Source organism: Triturus cristatus, chromosome 12 (assembly GCF_964204655.1).
Source record: "Triturus cristatus chromosome 12, aTriCri1.1, whole genome shotgun sequence".
Taxonomy (NCBI): Eukaryota; Metazoa; Chordata; class Amphibia; order Caudata; family Salamandridae; genus Triturus; species Triturus cristatus.
In genome coordinates this window covers 774908461-774931165 of record NC_140595.1, presented here as the reverse complement: position 1 = coordinate 774931165, position 22705 = coordinate 774908461, and the positions used below count along the sequence as shown (strand labels likewise).

The following is a 22705-nucleotide window of genomic DNA, read 5'->3' as shown; positions in this document are numbered from 1 at the left end:
TTTGTTGCAATACCACATGGCGGTGGTGTTGTCCGTGAACACCTGCACAACACTTCCCCGGACAGAGGGAAGGAAGGCTTTCAGTGCAAGCCGGATCGCTCTCAGCTCCAACAAGTTGATATGGAGTTGAGACTCCGCCGGAGACCAGAGGCCTCTGATCTCCGCCTCTCCCATATGGCCCCCCCATCCCAGGAGGGACGCATCCGTCACTACTACATTCTCCGGTTGGGGTAGAGAGAGGCATCTGCCCCTGACCCAATCGCGGTCCGTGAGCCACCACTGCAACTGTTTCGCAGTGCCCTCCGATATCAAGACATGGTCGGACAGGTTGCCTCGATGCTGGGCCCACTGAAACTTCAGATCCCACTGCAGAGCCCGCATTCGCCACCTGGCGTAATGCACCAACAGGATGCAGGAGGCCATCAGCCCCAGAAGTCGCAGCACCAACCTGACCGAAACCCAGGATAGAGGCCGAAAGATGGGAATCAGAGCCTGAATATCCCGGACCCGTTGTTCCGGAGGATAGGCCCGGAACTGCGCCGAATCTAGAACCGCTCCGATGAAGAGGAGCTTCCGGGAGGGTCACAGGTGTGACTTCGGCACATTGATGGAGAACCCCAGCAAATGCAGGAGGTTGGCCGTAGTCTGGAGGTGGGAGCCCGCCTTCAACAGCCAGTTGTCGAGATAGGGGAAGACTGGAACCCCTGATCTGCGCAGATGAGCTGCAACCACCGCCATCACTTTCGTGAACACCCGAGGGGCACTGGTGAGGCCGAAGGGGAGCACGGTGAACTGAAAGTGCTCCTGACCCACCGTGAACCGCAGGTAACGCCGGTGGGCCGGCAGGACGGGGATGTGAAAATAGGCGCCCTGCAAGTCCAATGCTACCATCCAGTCTCCAGGGTCGAGGGCAGCCAGAACCTTAGCTAAAGTGAGCATCTTGAACCGTTCCTTCCGGAGGAAGGCGTTGACGCTCCTGAGGTACAAGATAGGGCGTAGGCCTCCTTTGCCCTTCTTGGGAACCAGAAAGTAGTGGGAATGGTGTGAGAAGTTGGCCTGATGTATGATGTCACTAGTTCTAGTGTACACCTTATATCAGTCCAAATACCCTTATGGTGATTGGTTGTAAAGTCAACCTTATAGACCAGCTATCCTAGTGGTAGCATGGACAAGAGCAGTCTTAGGCTAAACTCTGAATGGCATGTGAAGCCAGCTGTGATACCATATATAATCCCTTGAATACCAAATGAAAGGACACCACAACAGATATATATATAAAATAAAGTGTATTTATTCTAGTCAAACCCTCAGCAATCTTTATGAGATTATAGGTAAGTACAACACAGTCTTATTTAAGCATACAGTAAGTCACACAGGTAAGTAATACAGTTAGGCCCTAGGGGCCACGCAAACCATATACTAAGTAAGTGGTATAAGGACCACTGTCACGGAAATAGGATAGGCCTAGGCCTATGGAATCGCTGGGGCTACACTATACTACCAAAGGTTAGGAAGTGGGAGGCCCACGGGATTCAGGTGCAGAGTGGAAACACTCACGCGTAATGCGTATAGTCGATAGAAATAGTACAGTTTAGAAATAAGCAGTTTAAGGACACTTCTGGTATAGCTAGAAAGTCGAGACTCGGAAACTAGACCCTAGGATAGTCACTAACCTTGTGAGCACCGAAGTACCCAAGTTACCTAGCCCACGGGCTGCGGGTGCATAGGTGGGAACTTGTGTCGGGTTTCGTCGTGGACTTCTATGGATGCCTTAAGGAAAGTTGCTGACAGGCAGTCAGTGAAGAGTGTCCGGTGGATCCCAAGGCTGGGATCAAGAAGAGAAGAGACCTGCAAGCAGAAGGGACAGAGTCAAGGTCACTAGCCAGTGACCACGTGGAACCAGGAAGGAACCAGGCGATGTCGTGAAGATTGCAGGTGAGGGTGAAGCTTGTCGCTGCAGCCACGAGGACCAGGGAACGTCGAGGACGACCAGGACCAGGAGGCGAGCTGTCCCACGAAGGCTCTTGCTGTCGGCGGCGTCGAAGGTGGACTAGGACTCACCAAGCCTTGGCATGCGGAACCCACGAAGAACGGAGGACTTGCTTCTGGTGCAGACCAGGAAGGTCTGGGGTGCTTCTCTTTCTCAAAGGAGCAGGAGCCAGTCTGGAGGAGCCAAACCAGCGCTGAAGATTACGGAATGCGTCGTCACAAAGGCCACTAGCCAGCGGGCAAGCAACCGGACAGACGCGGCAAGCAGGAAAATGCAGAAGGGCCCCACGCAGGACTCGTGGAGTGTGGGGGGCTGGTCTTCGGTGCAGATGGTGCTTGGGGGTGGGGCTTCTCAATCCCCGGTGCACAACTTCGAGGGTGCCTCAGAAGCTGCGCTTGAAGATACTAGCCACTTTTCCCAGGTAGCCGGTCCCACGTCTCTCGTCGCCTCCACGGATCTCAGCTCTGCTGTGGATGTGGATCAGGGTCGGAGAAGTCTGGAAGTCAAGGCTCTGGTCGGGCTCTGCAGTCGGTCCCTCGTAGAACTTTAGCAAAGCAAAGGGTAGTCTCTTGATGGTGCCTGTTTGCACAGGGTAGCCACTCCTTGGCCACAAGGGAGATTCTTCAGTCTTCTTCTTTCGTCGAATGTCGAAGGTCCAGAGTTTCTGTTCAAGTTGCAGGTTCAGGATAATCTAAAGTCTTGAGGCCCAACTCCTACTCTTATACTAATCTGGGGGGCTGGGTTACCTGCTAGGTCACGCCTTATGGGTGGGACCTGGGAGGGGGGTGGTTACACCCCCTTCCCTTTGTCCAGTTTCGCGCCAGGACTGGGGCTGGAGTGCCCCAGCACCGGTTTGAACTGGACTATGCATGGGACACCTTGGGTGCCCCAGGCATGTCTCATTCCTTTCAGCCCTCCCTGCCCCAATACACTAAAGTCTGTCTGGGGAGGTGCTAGCACCTCCCCAAGCAGGAAACCTATTGTCCAAGCCTCCCTTGCCGGGATCACTCCCAGCAGCAGGAGGTCAGACTTGTGTCTGTGGCAGCAGCATCCATTTTGTGATGCTGAGGCTTTGGTTAGAGTTAAACAGCAAAGTAGGATTTTAACATGTCTCTCCCTCTAGAAGGGAGGAATAATATCCTCATCACCAGAAATGGTATGGGGGTATTATTCCAAAGTGTTAGACACCTTACACAACATGTTTTGATACAGCCAAGCCATAGTTACCATAACCGTTTAAGATTATAAGGCACTTTAAGAGTATATGGTCGGCTATATCATAGAACAGCTATAAGGACATGGTTCCGAAAGCTGCAGACAGGCTCAGCTCATGCTAGAGCACCATCTCACATGTTACCAAGCACTCTGCCTCCAGGATTGTTAAGGCCTGCCATAGGAGTGACTGATAGGTACACATGTGTCTATATACAAGGGTAGATATAGGCATACTATATCTAAGCAAGGGGTGATTACTCGACCTTGCCCCAGCTGAGTGATCAGCCAGTTGTGTCTGATTGGAAGGCCAGACCAGGGGTGGCATAATACCTGCTGCAGCCCCTGGGAGGCCTAGGGTACACCTATGCCCTGGGTACCTAGGGTACACTGTACAGGGTCCAATAAGGTGATCCTTACCAATTGGGAATGTACCTAGGGTACATGGAGTCCATTTTAAAGAGAGAGCAGACAGCCTGAGACCCTGAATGGCAGGATCTCAGGCCAACTAAGTCGAAAAACCAGCTAGAGACTAGGCAAAAAGTTGGGGGTAACCATAGTCAGATATCCACCTTCCTACAAATAGCAACCATGACCTACTTCTGGACCAGGAACGCACTCGACGGCCTTTTTGGCCAAGAGGGCCGTAACTTCCTCCCACAGAAGATTCAAGTGATCCCCCGACATACGGTGGCACTGCGGTGGCATGGCTGGAGGGGTCGTCTCGAATGGGAGGGAGTAGCCCCTTCGGACGATTTGCAGCACTCACCTGTCCGATGTGATGGATCGCCAGTGGAGCAGGTGATGGCGAACTCTGTCGCCCACTGGCGTAGAATGGGCCTGAAAGCTCGGACTAGGAGGGCTTTGAGGCGGATGCTGCCGGGGTGGATGTGGACTGACCGGCACGTTGTCCTCCAGTACCGCCTCGGCAGAATCCACTTCCGCGACCGCGTGCATGTTGGTTGTGCGGCCGGTGGCTAGGCGGATGTGAGGAGGCGCCCCTTCCTTGGCCACGAAAGGGACGAAAGGCGGAAGTTTGCGGCCACGGGCCAAGAGACCCAAGGACTTGGCCGTAGCCCGGGAGTCCTTGAAACGAACCAGCGCACTATCCGCCTGTTCACCAAAAAGGCGAGTGCCATCAAAGGGCATATCCATGAGGGTACTCTGGACATCCCCCGAGAAAGACGTGGACCGCAGCCAGGCGTGGCGCCGGAGCGCCACCGTGGTGGAAATCGCCCTACCCAGCGAGTCCGTGGTGTCTAGTCCACACCGTATGGCATGTCGTGCTGCATCTCTCCCGTCAGCAAGTGCCTGGGTGAGTCGTGTCCGGGCCTCCTCCGGGCACAGGGGCAGCACGTCCACCACCGCATCACACAGAGAGTGGGGGAAACGGTCCAAGAGGCAAGCGGTGTTCAAAGACCGCAGGCCCAAACTCAGGGAAGAGAACAGCTTCTTTCCAAACTGTTCCAACCTCTTGGATTCCCGATCCGGAGGAGCGGACAGGAAGGAGGATTGGGAAGTCGAGGCTTGGATAACCAGACTCTCGGGGTGGGGTGTTGGGACAGGAAACTGGGGTCGCCCGGAGCAGGGCGGTGGTGCCGGGCCACGTTCCGATCCACAGGAGGAACTGTGGAGGGCTTGAACCAAGGGCCTCATTGAACTGCAGCAGAGGCTCTGTGGAGCTTGCTGACGGTTGAAGCACCTCTGTGAGGATGTTAGTCCTCACGGCCACAGCAGGCAACTCGAGCCCCAGGGCTTCGGCCGCCTCGCGCAGCATAACTGAGAAAGCTACACCTTCCTCCGAGGCCACAGTCGGAGGAGAGATGAAACCAGCATCCGGGGAGGTGTCCAGACCACAGGTATCCCCCAGTTCGTGTGCCCAGTCCTGTGAAAGTTGGGCCTGTCTGGCCATAGAGTCCTCAGACCCTTCCAGTCGCCCCCGTCATCCGATTCCTGATAAACATGAGGAATGATCGGTGCCGGGCGGTAGATGAAATGCTCATCCATCGGCGTCGGGTGCGGTGTCGAGCGGCACCGCGTCGGCGCCGGGCCCGGACCGGGGCTAAACCGGGGAATGGCGTCATCCGGGGACGGCGCCGGAGGCGGAACTGGTGTCGGCGCCGGCGGAGGAGGCGTTGTGAGGTCGACCGGCGCCGGCAGAGATCCAGGCCTGGATCCCTCGGGGACCTGTGGCGTCGGGACCAAAGTCATCGACGGCGCCGGAGACGCCGGCATGCGAGGTCGCCCAGTCGAGCCCACGGGGCCCGAAGGCGCGCCGGCAGGCGTCGACGGCAGAGCCAGGCCCCTCATGGCCGAGAGGAAAGCACTGATCTCCGCCGGAGTCGCGTCAGTCCCAGGAACCGGCGGGTATGGAGACGGACGCGGCTCCTGCGGCTCCGACGGAGCCGCGGGGGTGGGACCACCCTGACCCTCGGCCGTGTCGCGCGACCGGCGAGGGGAGTCCGAAGAGCGGAGTCGCCTCTTGGACTTCTTTGATCGCTTTGACTTACCCGAAGACTTCGAGCCCGACGAGCGATGATGGTGGCTGCGGCTCTGCGACCGGTCCTTGGACCTCCTCCTGGACCGGGACCGTGAACGGCGCGGAGCCGAGTGCCGAAGCTCGAGAAGCTTACGGGACCGCTCCTGCCTAGCTTTCGAGCTCAAGGCCTGACAATCGAGGCACGACTCCGCGTCGTGGTCGGCCCCCAGGCAGTAAAGGCACCGGCGATGGTGGTCCGTCACCGACATCAGTCGATGACAGGAGTCACAGGCTTTAAACCCAGGCATCCTACCGGCACCAGAGTCGAGTCGACAGAAGACCAAAAGAGTCAAAAACGTTTAGTCAAAAAGTGACTAAGGGGTAAGCTCTTTCCGGATCGGCGCTGTCTGGAGTGGAAAAAAGAAGAACTGACGTCAGCGCGCGAGGGCGGCGTTAAGTACTCCGACGACGTCATTCCGGCGCACGACACCAACGAAGGACGCGGAGCCGCAGACAATGCCTACCGACGCGCAAGGGGTATTGCTACAAAAATCTTTCCGGATCCAGGGGATATTCTAAGGTAAGGAATCTAACTAACGTGTTTCTTTCAGATTAATGTGATAGTGATATTGTGCTGTAATAAATAGACTTATTTTTGCTAAACATTGTGTGGTTTCTTTTCATCTAATCTACACTACAGATTAAACTGTTAAAACAAGCTGCTTAACACTCCTTCAAAATAAGCCTGAAGGCTGCTCTCTACAGCTACTACTTTGAGGCTTTCTATGGTTATCAAAGACCACTAAAATCACCATAAGGGTTGCCTAAATTAGTGCAGGATTCACCACTTGAATAAGTGTGCACCATATACTAAGCCAGCCTCCTACACATCTGCTATTACGTTAGTAACCAGAATTTATGTATGGCCTAGGATGGACAACACAACGAGAAAGTCCAGACAGAGCTGACGGCTGCTCTTTACTCGCTTAAACAGATTCTGCTGTATACTAGCCCTTATCAAGGAAGCCCTCGCAGCTGCTTTGTACATGCCCACTACAACTCAGACGCTATGTATACATATGCCCTGAAGAAGTTCATTGTTATGAAAGAAACGCGTTGGCTGACAATTTCCTATATTCGGATTTTTGCAATAAAGGACTGTTTAAAGACAACTCTACAAAGACTATAATACTAATTGAAAATAACTTTCTCTACAAAAACGGGTGGTGCACCACTCCACTCTTGGGTTCAGCATCTCTCTGAGTTGCAGTTAGCACCAAACAACGGCAGGTGCTGGAGTAGCCTGTGCACACCCAACCTGATTGACTATTGATTCTTACACAAAGGGAACACAGCAGGGGAAGTGCGGTCAGTGTGTCCGCCGTTGTCCGCCTCTGTAATCTGTTACAACGAGAAAGTCACTTGTGCATTCTAAGCACTAGTGAGATATTTCCTAAAGAGCAATCAGCACATCAATGAATACTCCTTCCAGGTTAGAGTTTGACAGAACATTTAAATCTTTGTGTCAATCACAAGACTGTATTCTCTTAATAGAAATCAAGACTTTGCCCCCCAAGGAACTGTCAAATGAGGTGGAGTCATTTGGATGGCCCATTTGATCTAGCGATGTCAATCTGAAGTGTCTCCACAGGCAGAATCAGGCTTCCAAAGGCTACATTTAACCTTTGGCCTTCCCACACACTGGGGAAGAATGTCAATGATCACAGTGACTAGGATGGTTGAGACTGGTACATTCAACAAAGGCCGCACTTCTGAATCTGCCATTGGTCAGTGTTGTAAGCATAATGTGAGCTACTCTGATGTCAAGTTAACAAATCCCATTACCAGGCATATAGTTTAAATCCACAGTTCCATTTGTACCCTGCTCAAGATAACCTACTCTGCTGCATGTTCTGTGTTTGCTCCTAAAGCCTGGTATATCTTGTTTACAGCATACTTACCCCATTGTCCAACGTTGCAAGTGCATCATACAGTTTGCAGAGGGAGATCACTCCACTGCTATCGGGGATAGGGACCAACTCTACACAGTTATGCTTCTTAAAGCGCAAGATTTTCTCAATAAACTTGTTGAAGAGGTGCTGCAATGTTTCCACTTCTCCCTGTAGACAGAAAGAGAGGGCCAATCAAGGGAAACATCACTATCTCTACGATTAACCCAACAGATCTGTTTGAAGTGCTTGTCTATTGCTCAATAAGAGTTACTCTCGCCTCGTAATTGTGTTATATTACAATTCACATCATAAATTGAAAAGAGGCCAGCCAGAATTCCTTATGTTAAAATGAGAACTTTGGATGTTGGGACTTTAAGTTAAAACTTGGACCGTAGATTGGGGGACGTCACAATGAAACAGGGCTGAAAAGAGACAGTAGGAATAGTAGGAAGGTGAACAAGGTATTTGAAATGACTACTATTAAGCTGCATATAGCAACCCCTTTAACTCCCTAGCGTGTGTGTGATGTAAGGAAGGTGGAAATGAGGCTCTAAATATTTTACAAACTCCATTCCTCCTTGGGGTCATGCAAATCAAATTTGCCATCCCACTCAGCATAGCCACGTCCTACTAGGAGAATGATACTCTTAGTAAGATTCCCCTGCAACACTCTGTATGCTGCAAGCCCACTGCTCTAATTTACCAGACTAGCACTCAGGCTGCCCTGCACAGGAGGTTCCAACTTTTGAAACCTACTCTTAAATCACAGTACATAGACAACCCTAAAGACTTCAGCTCTGGAGCATGAATGGGAATTTGTAGGGCCTTATGCCAGTTTCATGTTTTCAAGACAAAATAATGAGCAAAGGACATATTAGGTAAGCATACCGCAGGCCGTCGTTCCAGCCAAGACTGGACGTACGGCTTCCAGCCCAGATTTGTATGATCATTGTAGACCATCCCACAACGAGACACGGTGGCAGGAGAAGCAACGGCCAAGTCAGTGACTTCAAACAGCAGAGAAACCTAAAGTAAAGGAACAAATGTGGCAAACACATTGTTAATATTGAGAACGTCCATGGTGCTACTATATGACAAATGTAAAATAAAGCAATGAGTATGATTGGTTACAAACAATAGTCCACAGTGAAAATAAATTACTTACCTGTCTTAATTTCTTCGGAAGTATCTTCCTCCAAAACGTTTCTGTGATTCAGACAGGAGTCTGGACACTATACTGAATAGCAGGGGGCATCAGCGATACCTAGAATAGGATTTCTCCAAAGGATCACAGAATTCTGGTAAAAAGATTCATAGGGAATCACATGTCGCTAGGTTTCCTCCTCATTTGGGGGCACTAAACAACTGGAAACTTAAGATCTATAGCACAATTAAAATCCTGTAGTTCTAGAAAAAAACAAGTAGGTTTTTATTGCAATCCTTGTAAACCTCAGACCACAAAGATGCTATAGATGACTGCCCCTTTAAACTCTTATTAGTGGGTAAGTAGAAACACTGGCTCAGGTTCTCTGCTCTGTGAGTTGGGACTCCAGCATTGGCTGAGACCAGATCCAGTTTAACTAGCAGTCAGCAGAGCAGTACGAGTGCCCTAGCCTTCTGACAAAGAGGAGAGTTGTGGTGTTACTGGTGTACATTACACAACTTGTATTCGACAACCTAGATGGAAGAATTTAAAGTTAAGAAGATTGCATTCACCTCTGACAAGTTTAAGGCAAGGTATATGTGGGATCTTCTTGATAAATTGCTTATGGGCAGGTCACCACTGTAAGGGAATCTGCTTGCACTTCAATGAATGTGTTGTGATAAGGATCAATATAAAGAGGGTGAAAGTGACTCACCACTGAAGGTTTCAGAGCATGGGCCCATTACCTCAAAGATGTCATCTGAGATAGATAAATGAGCCTTGAATGGAAGTCCAATTGCTGAACTAGTTTGAGTGGCAGAGTTTTCATATGCAGTTTGGATTAGTATACTACCTCTCTGCAAGATGTCTGCAGTAACATAAGTCCCTGGAAGGTGTCAATAGGCTGTATCCCTAAAAGTTGCTCCCAGGCTCCTTGATGGATATTACATTTTTGTTACGTTTTCTGAGTGAGGGAAAGCTCTGGCCTGCTACATGTGTAGGATTGCCCTTATGAACAGACTCCTTAATAGTATCATATAGGACTCTAGAAAGTTCACAAAGAACACAAAGCCCAAGTCCTAACTCAGCAAAAAGGGAAATAAGTTTGACTTTGATGTGCAGTGTACCAGAGCCACTGTGCCCAGAATAGGAGACAGGCGTGTTCCAACATTGTGACGGCTACCTGGTAAGTGAATGTGTAGATGGAGAACTAGATTTGTGCCAACAGTACAAGGCAGCCTTGAAATAAAGTGACAGTTTGGATCATGATAAGCCTTCAGTTTCTGGGCAGTGAACATCCTATTCCCTGAATGGTGGCAAGTGGATCTGACTGAAAGAAGAAGTTAGGTAAATAGGAAAATGGCTATACAACATTTTACCCATTCTGTGGTTTTACCAATATGTGCTGCAATTTGTCAGAGAGGATGAACTTCATATGCAAAGATAATGGCCCTTAGATAAGCTACACAGCACTGCTTTCTCACCGACTGAAGATATGCTCACAATTGGGCCCAGTTTAGCAGCATCTGTACCTACTGGTGGACTCACCTTATAGATGAAAACAAATGAACTTTAGTGTATCGGTCTTCCTAGACAAATGTGATTTAATTTAAATTGTATAAAGATCAGATGCTTCGCAGCAACTTAATTTTGACAATACGATTTTTCAGAGGCCTGGTCCCATTCATCACACACAAAGTGTAGGGGTGCATCTTCGGCCTGTTCACCAAGCAAGATACAATACCAAATGTGGGGTTAGCTGCTGAAAGCTACTTGTGGTACTAAAGCTATGTGTGGTTCTATCTTATATCCAGATTGTTGCAGTATAGCGTGCTGAGTCAAAGAAGAAACAGAGAAGAAAAGAGCAAAATGTGCAGGGGAGAAAAGAGCAAAATATGCAAAGAGGAGATGGGGTCCTCATGATATAGAAATAGGATTCGCAAGACGAGAACAATCAGGAGCATAGCCATTGGTGGATAAACAGAATTGTTGAAAGTGTAAATGTGTCTGGTACTTGAGGGTGTGGGTGAGGGCGTGTGCTTACAGTTTGCTGATACTGGACTTAAAATGCGTTGTACAGCTTCGAGGGACACATCAAAATATAAATGCTATTGTTCATGGTTTACTTATCGTTGTGTAGAACAAGTTACTTACCTATGGTAACACTTCTTCTGGCAGACTCCATCTAACCGCAGATTTCTCACCTCAGAATATTACACAGGCATCTGACTGGACTCAGAAAATATTGAACAGTACCTCTGCACGCGGGTAGGTGGTGTTAGGCGGCTCCGCATTGGCACTGTCCGTATCTGAAGTGATAGCGCAGTGCCAAAAAGGTGCCACCCCGGCACGCTGACATCAGTTTCTTTCGTGAATATTTCCACACCAAATACCCGGAGCCACTACTGAATAATATGTGACTAGTGTGCAGATATATAACTGAATTTAGGGGTCAAGAGCCAATATCGTAGAGCAGAGAGGATGGGAGGATAGGGTTAGATTGGTAACTCTTTTTCTGGTAGAGATTCAAAGATAAGTAGGTTGTTCTTCGGATAGAAAGTTCTAACTGCAGATTCCTCATCTTAGAATAGATACCCAAGCAGTACCTTCTGGGAGCTGGGTCTGCAAGCAGGCTCACACCTAAATAGATCTGGGAGGATGGAACAGGCAAAATGCCTGTCTTGATAGGCCTGAATAACTAAGCAGCAGTGCTTTAAGAATGTGTGGAGTGATTCTCACGTGGCAGCTTGGCAGATGTTCAGGACTGGTGCCCTGTGTGCTAAAGCAGTAGTTGCAGCCTTGGCCCTGGTGGAAGTGGCCTGCAAGCCCTCAAGAGGCTGCTTTTAGGTAGTGTGTAGAAGAGTTTGATGCAGAGCACAATCCATCAAGAGATGGTCCACTTCTACACTGCCTTGCCTTTTTTTTGCTCCGGCAAACCCAATGAAAAGTTGATCATCCGCCCAGTGGTATTTGACATGATCAATGTATATGAAGAGAACTCTTTTTGGGTCCAACAGAAAAGAGTTGTTGAACTGTTACCTAGAAGGATGAGGTGGAGAAGAAATGTTGGTAGCGTGATACTTTGGCCGACGTGGAAGGGAGTCACTATCGGCAGAAAAGAGGCAAGAGTCATAAGGGCCAGTTTATTCGGGTAGACGCTGTTGCCCCGCTGGCCATGGTTCAGCCCGCTACGCTACCCGCTTCATCCCTGCGGGCTGCAGTGCAACCCGCAATGCCCCCGGGGCTCCTTCCTCTTCGCACTGCACACTGCTGTCACTGTTTCAGCGACGCTTATCTTGAGTCTTGCACGCCACAGCTCCATGCGGCGGCCTGTTGTTTCACATTTGGCACAGTATGAATGCCGCGGCTCCAGTTTTGGAACTGCGACTTCCAGTATTATTCTATGGGGCATGGGGCATGTTTTCACTTACTTGTTTCCTAGCACGCTGGTTCCTGGGTTCTGTTTCTTCTCTTGGGAACATCTTGCTACCTTCTTCTTCCCATGAGTCCGCAGTACTGTTTCCCAGAGGGCATTGGGAAGGTTTTGGTTTTACCATTCCAAGATGGCAACCTTTCCTATTCCTTACATGTTCTTTTCCCTATTCAAGATGGCAACTGCTTATTTCCTGTTACGTCACTTCCTGTCTATGGGTATTTAAGAGGCTGAACCTTTCATTTCCTTGCGTTGCAACACTCCTTGCTCATGTAGGTGTCTTTTGCTCCTGCTTGGTGTACTTTTGTCCTGCTGGCGCTCTTTTTCCAGTTGGCGCCAAGAACTCCTCTAAGGAACTACTTAGAACGGTGTTGTCCCTCACCTCACCACACACTTCAGAGATTGTATCAACTCAATCTCTGTGCGATGAGATCGCCATGCACTTTGTGCACAAAGTGCAAAACGAAGTAGGCAGTCTCAGAACCAGGGGAGAAATTATCTCCTCCCGACATTGAGCTTGTATCAGTCCGACTTGTTGGGGAACTGAGTTTTGAAAAGTTTATCGACTTGGACAAGGCACAAGTAATGGATCTAATGGTAAAAACTAAATCAGGATCACCGACCAACCCCTGCCCAGTGGCTGTGGTATAACTGGCACAAGAGGTAGTAGCGGATAACCTCATAAAAGTTTTTAATTCTATCTTTAGACAGGAATATGCCCAAAGATGTGGAAAACAGCCTCAATTCAGCCTATTATAAAAAAAATTGAAACTTAGACCCAGAGTACGTTAATAATTACTGCTCCATATCATGACTACCTTTCTCTGCTAAACTCATAGAGAAAGCCATGAATACACAGCTTGTGGAAAGCCATGAATACACAGCTTGTGGAATATATAGATGCACATACCTGGCTAGATGAATCACAACACGGCTTCAGAGCTGGAAACAGAACCGAGTTGGCCCTGATCAAATCGGTTGAGGAAATCAGGGAAGCACTGGGCAACGGTGGGAAGGCCTCCCTCATTCTATTAGATTTGTTGGCAGCCTTCTACACCGTCCACCACACTATTTTGGTGGGGAGGTTAGTAGCTATAGGAGTGCAGAGATCTGCCCTCCATTTGCTTGAATCAGTTATGGAAGAGAGGACACAATTTGTAGCCATGGATTTGTATAATTCTAACTCTTTTCAGCTCCCATGTGGAGTACTACAGGGATCCTCTATGAGCCCTACTCTTTTTAACATATACATCGCAGCTCTGGCTTCAGACGCAAGATCTTTTGGCTTCGCTCTAACTTCTTACGCTGATAATATGCAAATTGTTGTAGCAGTCACACATCAATCCCACACCATTAGCAAACAATTTAATGATTGCATGTCAGCAGTACGCTCTTGGATGAGTTCTAACTGTTTAAACTTAAACAGTAACAAAACTGAGGTTGTGCTTTTTGGTAATGACTCCTCTTTCTGGTCCCCTAGCTGGTGGGCAGCAAATCTAGACAAACTGCCCGAGCCAGTCAAAAAAGCCAAAAAACCTCGGGATAATTATAGATAACAATCTTTCTTTTGGCAACCAGATCAGTGCCTTGACACCATCCATTTACTTTATCATAAGAAAAATCTGAAAGATTCTAGTATATATTCCAGAAAATATCCAAGTTGGTTATATCGGCATTGGTACTGGCAAGACTAGATTATGGTAATGGTTTATATCTTAATCTCGGGGCTCAACATCTTAGGAAACTTCAGGTACTGCAAAATACTGCAGCCAGAGTTTTATCTTGCACCCCTAAACATGTCTCAGTCAGGAAAACCATCAAGCAGCTGCACTGGCTACCAGTGAAGGAGAGGATCCAATTCAAGACTTTCTGGCACATGCATCAATAATGCCATTTGCGATTCCTTATTAGCGAAATATAAGGATTCGCTAATAAGGAATAGCAAAAGGCTATGCATGTAGAAATCGCTTACAAAATAGCGATTTCTAAACATTCCTTAATTACGACTCGCAAATTGCGAGTCGCAATTAAGGAATACCTCCCCATTTATTCCTATGGGCCTAGAGGCCCATAGGAATGAATGGGAAGACTTTCTCAATTTGCGATTCTCAATTAGTGAATCGCAAATTGCTCATGCAATTTCAAGGGTGCCAGGGTGTCAAAAGGACACCCTGTTGCACCCCTGAAATCTGCATATGAGTACATCTTGCACACACACATGCCCCAAGGGCATGTGTGTGTGTAAAATGGAACTTTGAAAAATGCACTTTAGTGCATTTTTCAAAGTTTTTGCAAATTACCATGAAGTTCAACTTCATGGTAATTTGCTCCCCCTATTAGCGAAATAACTAATATTTTTACTTTAATGCATTGCATTTAAGGAATCTCAATTTGAGATTCCTTAAATGCAATCGCAATTTAAGTAATTGCAATTTAGAGATTACTTAAATTGCGATTTTTGCATTTGGGATGATGCATCCCAAATGCAAAAATACCGGTCGCAAAGAGGCAGATTCTGAGAATCTGCCCGTTTGCGACCGGTTTTTGCTTTGATGCATGTGGGCCTTTGTGTTTTGTTTACAAAGCCTTGCATAAACAAGGACCACAATATCTAGGCCAGAAACTTAGATGGTACATACCTAAAAGAATACTTAGGTCATCTAACTCGAGCACTATGGTCGTACCAAAATTCAATAGAAAGAACTGGGGCGGTAGAAGATTCTTCCTAAAAACTGCAACAATCTGGAACATACTTCTGTTACCCCATTCGATCTGCCACCTACCTTCTTAATCTTAGATGGGAGTTGAAAACTTTGCTTTTTAGTACATCAAATTTCTGATAAGATACCTGTTCACTGTCCGATCATTGGTCAAAGCCAGGACACAGTCTGGTAACATGGCAGTTTTACAAATCTCAATAACATTAACAATGTTCCAGTTCGGATTCCTTGAAGCTTTCTACTCCAGTTGGAATTCTTGTCTACAATTCTTCACTCTTTACTGGTGTCTGCCCTTGTTTGTGGGTTTTACCTCCTTCCCGTACCTGGAGTCCCCACCCTCATCAGAGGTTTTTCCCTATGGAGTTTCTTCCTCTTGGGACTCCTTCTGGAAGGCACCGTCTGCTCTAGCTTGTCATTGTCGGCAGCACTGTGGCTACCGGAAAGGGTTGCCCTTAGCGCGGACAGGCCAGGACCTGTAAGAACCGATTTCGGGAACCACTAAAACACGCCCAACCAGTAAGAAAAGTTCAAATCGTGACAGAAGCTGTTAAATGGAGGGCCAACATATCTTTATGCACAGGATGATTTATCAGGACAATGTCCTCTTATGCATTGTTTTTCCTTTCATCTTGCCCACATAGCCAACAAATAGCTGATATCCAGCCGGAGATCACAAGTTCTTTCCACATAAAAGTTCACAGCCCTTTTAGGGTCCAAAAGATGAAGCCTTTACTCCTCTTTAGATGGATGTGGAGGAGGATAGAAAGTAGGAAGGGTGATAGACTGCCCTAAGTGGAATGGAGTAACCACCTTTGGCAGGAAAGCAGCCCTGGTTCTCAATAACAACTTATTTGCATAAAAAGTTGTGAAGGGAGGTTTCACACTTAATGCCTGCAATTCGCTAACACATCTAGTAGATGTTATGACAACTAGAAAAATCATTTTGCAAGCAAGGACAACTATGTAGGGGTTCAAATGGAGCACCGATGATCCCACTGAAGCATAATAAACGGAGTGGGAGGATATTTGTTAGTAAGTCTCTTAATAAACCTTAACACAATAGGGTACTTAAACAGAGAAGGTTCATCAGGTAAACAAAGGAATGCCGAAAGGGCAGACAAATATACCTTAACTGTTGCAACTGCACAGCCTTGCTGCACCAGGGAAAGCACAAAATGCAAAATATCAGACAAATGGGCTTTTAAAGGATCAATAGAATTTTCTTCACACTACTTTACAAAGTTCACCCATCTCTCAGCATAAACGGACTTGGGGGAGTATCATCTGGCTGATAATATGACATCCACCATATCAGAGGGAGAGAAAAAGAACTCAGGTTGCCCCATTCAATCTCCAGGTATGTAGGTGCAGACTCTGGAGGTAGGGGTGTAGAACCTGCCCCTGCGACTACAAGAGGAGGTCTGCCCTAGGAGGGAGACGGAGCGGCGGGCACAGTGAGAGGTGAAGAAGGTCTATGTATCACACCCTTCGCAGCCAGTCTAGGGCAATTAATATGACTTGGGTCCGGTTTTGGTGAATCTTCTCCAGAACCAGAGGAATCCAGGGTATGGGGGAAACACGCAAAACAACTGGGATCCCCAACCCAATTGAAACATGTCCCCCAGTACCCCCTGCAACGGATAATGGAGACTGCAGAATGACGGGCAGTGCGTGTTCTCGTGAGTGGCAAAAAGGTCTGTCTGAGGGGTCCCCCATAGCCAGAAAACGTGTAGTACCACTTCAGTATGGAGACGACACTCGTGATTGGCTGAAAAATGCATACGGAGACTGTCTGCATGCATTTTCAGAACTCCGGCCATCTATTTAGCCATGATGCAAATCTGGTGGTCCTGAGCCCGGAACAAGAGTCGTAGAGCCTCTCTGCAGAGAGGATATGACCCTATTCCTCCCGGTTTGTTCATTTACTACATTGAGGTAGTATTGTCTGTTAAGACTTGAACAGACTGACTGTGAACAGAAGGGAGGTAGGCCTTGCGAGCCTGACATATCGCCCGCAATTCCAACAGATTGATATGAAAAAAATCTTTCATCTGAAGACCAAAGACCTTTGATCTCCAGGTCCCCCAGATGAGCTCCCCACCATACAGTGGAGACATCCATTATCACCGTGGCCACCAGTGGAAAAGGGTGAAAGATCCACTGTAATGTCACTGTAATGTCTCTGGAGATCTTGCCTGACTCCTTGAGATCTCCGTTGTGCTGAAACCACTGTCTGCTGAGGCACCACTAGAGGGCCTTCATGTGCCAGCATGCATGGGTGACCAGCAGAATGCATGAGGCTATCAGACCTAGCAGGCGTAAGCCCTTCAGGACTGGAACCATAGCTCCATTGCGAAACATATGAATACATGCCTGAATGTCCAGAATCCTCTGAGGAGGAGGGTAGGGTTGATTCACTGTAGTTTCCAGTACTGCCCCTATGAACAGGGTGCACTGAGAGGGCTCTAGGTAAGATTTGGGCATGTTGATGGGAAAGCCCAGGTTGAACAACAACGGCATTGTCAACTGCAAGCGGTGCAACACCAACTCTGGAGTTATGGCTTTGATCAGCCATTCATCCAGGAAAGGCAATCCTAGTATTCTCCACCTTCCGAGATGCGCTGCAACAACTGCCATCACCTTTGTGAAGACTCAGGCGCAGAAGTAAGCCCAAACAGTAGGATCGCAAACTGATAATGTTGCGACCCCAACGTGAAACATAGATACTTCCGGTGCAATTGCAGAATAGGGGTGAGAAAATACGCATCCTGCAAATTGATCGAGAGCATCCAGTCTTCTTTCTCCAATGCAAGAAGCACCTGTACAAGTTTCAGCATTTTGAACTTTTCCTTTCTGAGGAACCAGTTCAACATTCTGAGCTCACGGTTCGACCGCAATCAACGTCCTTTTTGGGAATCAAGAAGTACCAGGAATAGCATCCGTGATCTGTTACCTGCTCTGAAACCAACTTTACTGTGCCTTTTTGAAGAAGGATTTGAACCTCCTGTTGGAGAAGCAGAAGATATTCTTCTAAACAAAAACCTTGTTGGGGAGGAAAGAGTGGGGGGAAACTCTTGGAAGGGTAAGGTGTACCCATATTCCATAATATCCAAAACCCAAAGATCTATTGTTACAGATCTCCATTGCGATAGAAAACAGGCCAACTGTCCTTCTACTGGGCAAACATACTCCAAGACAGCAAAACTAGGGTTGCTTTCCAGCGACAGGGGAGGAACAGGAGGAAGTTTGATGATGGATGGCTCCACATTGTCTACCTTCGCCACGTCCTCTATAACTCCTATAGAGTGGATTGGAGGGCTGCTGCAGTTGCTGGTACTGGCTCCTCCCACGAAAGCAAAAGGTCAGGCCAAACCCCCAAAACCTACAAAAGTACCTGTAATTTTTAGGCTGTGTCTGAAGAACCAAAGATCTCGCCATCGCTTTACTATTGCTGCAGGGATTCTGCGGAGGAAAAGAACTATGCTTGGGATTATGAAACTTTAGGAGGAAGGACTGAGTTATCCTACCGACTGAGTTATCCTACCACCTGAGTATCCATGAGCCCGGGACCGACTAGCTATAGTTTAGCCCTTGCCCTCCTACTCACTCACAGGGGAACAAGTGATTAGACACCTCAGAACACAACACTCCCAACTCTTTCAGGAATTGCGGTTGCAGGACACATCCTTCGCTCTCACACTCGTACTAGTCCACAATAAGTTCTGACAGAGAAATGAGAAAAGTTTAAAATGTTTATTTTAACTATCGTGCTCTAGTATGCAGTATATGTGCCACAACAAGTAGGAAAATGCCTGACACAAACACAGTTAGCATAGCAAGAAGTCTGTAAATCATAAATGGAGCGGTCATTATATACAACAGTATTGTCTAACCTTCCTCCCCTTCTATAGAAGCAAAATGATTATATATCAGAAGATCTCTAGGTGTTAGCAGCAGACCGTGTTCCTCAGTATAAACAGATGAAAGGTTTACATCTCAGGTGCTCTCACCAATCTGTGCATACCTATATGACAAAAAGTATGTCTTCCCAAACAAAAGCACATTTGTTTGTTTTGTCTGGGTGCTAGGGCTTGACCAGAACAGAAAAACATGGGGCACTGTTCGACCTTGTCTACATGTTCCGACTAAATCCCAGGAAAGAACAGAACGCAAAAACAACAGCATGTTCTGTTTGAAAGTACATTGTGGCACAAAGCAAAATATATCTGTAGAGTAACATGCGTAAAGCAGAGGACAGTCTACAACGTGCTCATGTTAACCTAGGGAAAACAACAATGGGCCTGCACGGGACATATGGCACCCTCTGCTTGGTCAGGATAGTAGCACTGAATGACAACAGAAGTCAGATTATAAGCAGAACCAAAGTGAGTAAGGAATTGCAGGTCAAGAATGTCTAAATTATAGCATTGTCAAAAGCAACAGAAGGGTTTGTGCACAAAAATATATCCAATTACAGCGAAATTGCTGGGAGCCAAAATGTAAGATGCCAAATGGAACAACATCATTTTCAGTAAGACATCAGAGTCTTCCAAAATCGAAATTTCTGCCATCCAATTGAGCAGGTCAAAGGAACAAACATACTCTTCATTTCCAGTTGTAGATAGAACCATCCAAGGAGAACCTGTGCGGAATTCGATGAAACTGAGATCCAGGAGATGCTGTGCAGTTGCACAGGGACCACCTCCTTCCCCAACGCTGGGTTTTATTCAAGCTGCGTATCCAAGGAACAGTCCTGGATATGGGCCACTAAGTGACCCATCAAAAGCTCGAAATCCAGGGGGGCATGAGATGGGGTAGCCAGGCAAATATCCAGGGCCCACTGAAAGGGGTGCCGGATACAATGAAACACAGGTTGCACACAGGTTAAGTAAGTATATCGGAAAGTCAGTCAAAATTCTGCATCTAGAGCATCTAGAGGCACCATTCCACCATGCCAGATCAACTCCATCGCCTCCACCAGCTTCAACTGCATTCGGATCTTCCGCAAGACCTGCAAATGGATACCCCCCAGAATGCAGAAAAACCGTCACCCACGCACTCATTACCAGCAGATTGGACTACGGCAACGCCTTCTACGCCGGAATCAACAGAAATCTCCTACACAGACTACAGACCATCAGGAATGCCGTAGCCAGACTCGTCCTTGGAACCCCACGGCACGAACACATGACCCAACACCTACGTAACCTCCATTGGCTCCCCGTCAAGAAGGGAGTTACCTTCAAACTGCTCACCCACGCCTACAAATCCCTCCACAACATCGGACCCAAATACCTCAACGAGAGGGTCTCCTTCCACGTACCCAAGAGAAACCTTCGCTCCGCGGACCTCGCCTTTGCAGAGATCTCCCGCATCCACAGAACCAGAGCAGGAGGAAGAGCTTTCTCCTATGTTGCAGCCAAAGCCTGGAATGAGCTCCCAGTGAACATCAGACGCTCCCCCACCCTCCACACCTTCAGGAACAACCTCAAGACCTGGCTCTTCGACTGAACCAGAGCTGAACCCCCCCGCGCCTTGAGACCCTCGGGTGAGTAGTGCGCTTTTCGCTCACCGTACAGCTGCACTTCTTGTTGAAACAATGACGCTTTGGGTCTGCTTTGCTTGTTGAAATCTTTTTTCAGGGTTGGAATGGAAGGTCACAATGAACTATCTACACTCCTATGTGGATGGGGAAAGAGGACGTTGTTCCAACAAGTAACTAACTGGAAAACAGACGCTACGTACAGGATTCCCGCCCGCAGACTGCAACAGTCATGATTATTAAGAACAAGACAACTGCCATCTGAAAGCAACGTGAGGGTGGGAATAATTGCAGGAACCATAGTTCCTTCTAAATAACAATCCAGATTGGGGGGAGAAACATTACAGGCGCTGTGGATTTTTATTTGTTGACAGACAAGGGAATGGCCAGCAGTGGAATCGCACATTTCTCCCGTAAATTTGTTTTCTCTTTCAGCTCGCTGGCAACGCTATGTAAAAAGCAGGGACCATAACTCATGTATGTAACTGCTCCCAAGGATTAAAAGTGTTTCATGCAGGCAGTAAATTGAAACCTCGAGATGGGCAACGAGATAACTCTGTGTGTTAACCAAACTGTTCCCGCTACATTGAAGGGAAACTATTTAAGTTTTTCTATATGTAGCATGGTATAATTCGTGTCTTTAATAGCCATTAATTGCTATTTACGTGTTAAATTGAATGGTTAGAACAATGCATTACAATTTATGTAATGCCAAGGTACGCACTGATTCTTTTGCGTTTGCAGTGTCCAACTAAATTGCATAACTGATCTAAGTTGATGTTGACCATGATACAAGGTAGGCATTCCATTTTGCACAATATCAATGACAGAAGACACACTATTATCTAAAGTATAAATACAAGATGATAACATATTAATGCTGTTGTTGACAACAGCAAGCACTTTGTCTAAATTGTCCTGATCAATTTGAAGTAAACGCACAGCAGCCTCCATTTGCAACAATTTGCAAAATTCTTTATATGCAGCATAAACAAATCGTTTTGTACAAGGGGTTTGGGACCCAAAAGGAAATGGGAAAGGTTTATGTCATCCTACGGAAGGGAAAGATGCTATTTCACGGCAGACAATGTGGAATGTTATATCCATTGTTGACATAATTTACCTACAGAGTAAGTGGTAACAGTGTTGGAATGTGGGAACGTGGATCAGATCTATTTAGTAAATCCTGAAGTAGTGTTCACAAAATGAGGATGACATACATTTGTGTTCAGAAGCCACAATGACTATTCAGATGGAGATATCACAGTGGAATTAAATGTACCACTTTGTATCGAACAAGTTACTTACCTTCGGTAATGAAGTATCTGTAAGAAACATTAGTTAGTTAGACTCCTCACCTTAGAATATCCCCAGGCGTCAGGCTGGATCCGGAAAGATTTCTCGTCAGCAATACCCCTTGCGCATCGCTAGGCATCGTCTGCGGCTCCGCGTCCATCGTCGGCGTCATGCGCCGGAATGACATCATCGGAGTACTTAGACGCCGCCCTCGCGCGCTGACGTCAGTTCTTGTACACAGCTTTCCGCACCAGGAACGCAGAACCATGCAAGAGACCGACACTGGTGCCAAAAAGTCTAGGGTCCTGAAAAGGATTACCTTAACCCTAGATGTCGGTTCGCAGAACGGGGAGGATGGGTGGGTCGGTGAGGAATCTAACTAACGAATGTTTCTTACAGATAGATCGTTACCAAAGGTAAGTAACTTGTTCATCTGAAAGAAACATGTTAGTTAGATTCCTCACCTTAGAATAGATACCCCAGCAATACCAACCCCGGTGGTGGGTCTGCGAACCAAGATCACACCAAAAAGTCCTGGAGAACAGAACGGCCAAAGAAGCCGTCTCTCCAGAATTGGCTGTCCAGGCAATAATGCTTGGCAAACGTGTGCAGTGAGGCCCACGTTGATGCCTGACAGATGTCCTGCAAGGGGACTCCTCGGCCCAGGGCAGTAGTCGCCGCTGTGGCCCGGGTGGAATGGGCCCTCAGCCCTACAGGAAGATCCTTTTTAGCCAAGGGGTAACAAGCTTTTATACACAAAACGACCCACCGCGAGATGGTTCGCTTGTGCACCGCCCGCCCCTTCTTAGCACCCATGTAGCCAACAAAGAGTTGGTCGTCCACCCGGAACTGTTTGGTGTGGTCCAAATAAAAGGACAGCGCCCGTTTTGGGTCCAGACGGTGGAGTCTCTCTTCCTCCTTCTAAGGATGCGGAGGT

General features: G+C 47.6%; 1 protein-coding gene across 1 annotated transcript in view; it reads right to left on the bottom strand.

The window, feature by feature from the left end:
* DNAH2 (dynein axonemal heavy chain 2) overlaps positions 1–22705 on the bottom strand; it is a 2945517-nt gene that overhangs the window by 1581796 nt on the left and 1341016 nt on the right. The window contains exons 45-46 of the mRNA XM_085638712.1: positions 8522–8659; positions 7643–7801 (exon numbers count right to left, since the gene is read on the bottom strand). Of these exons, the coding sequence (XP_085494838.1) occupies positions 7643–7801; positions 8522–8659 (297 nt within the window). The remainder of the gene's footprint in view (positions 1–7642; positions 7802–8521; positions 8660–22705) is intronic.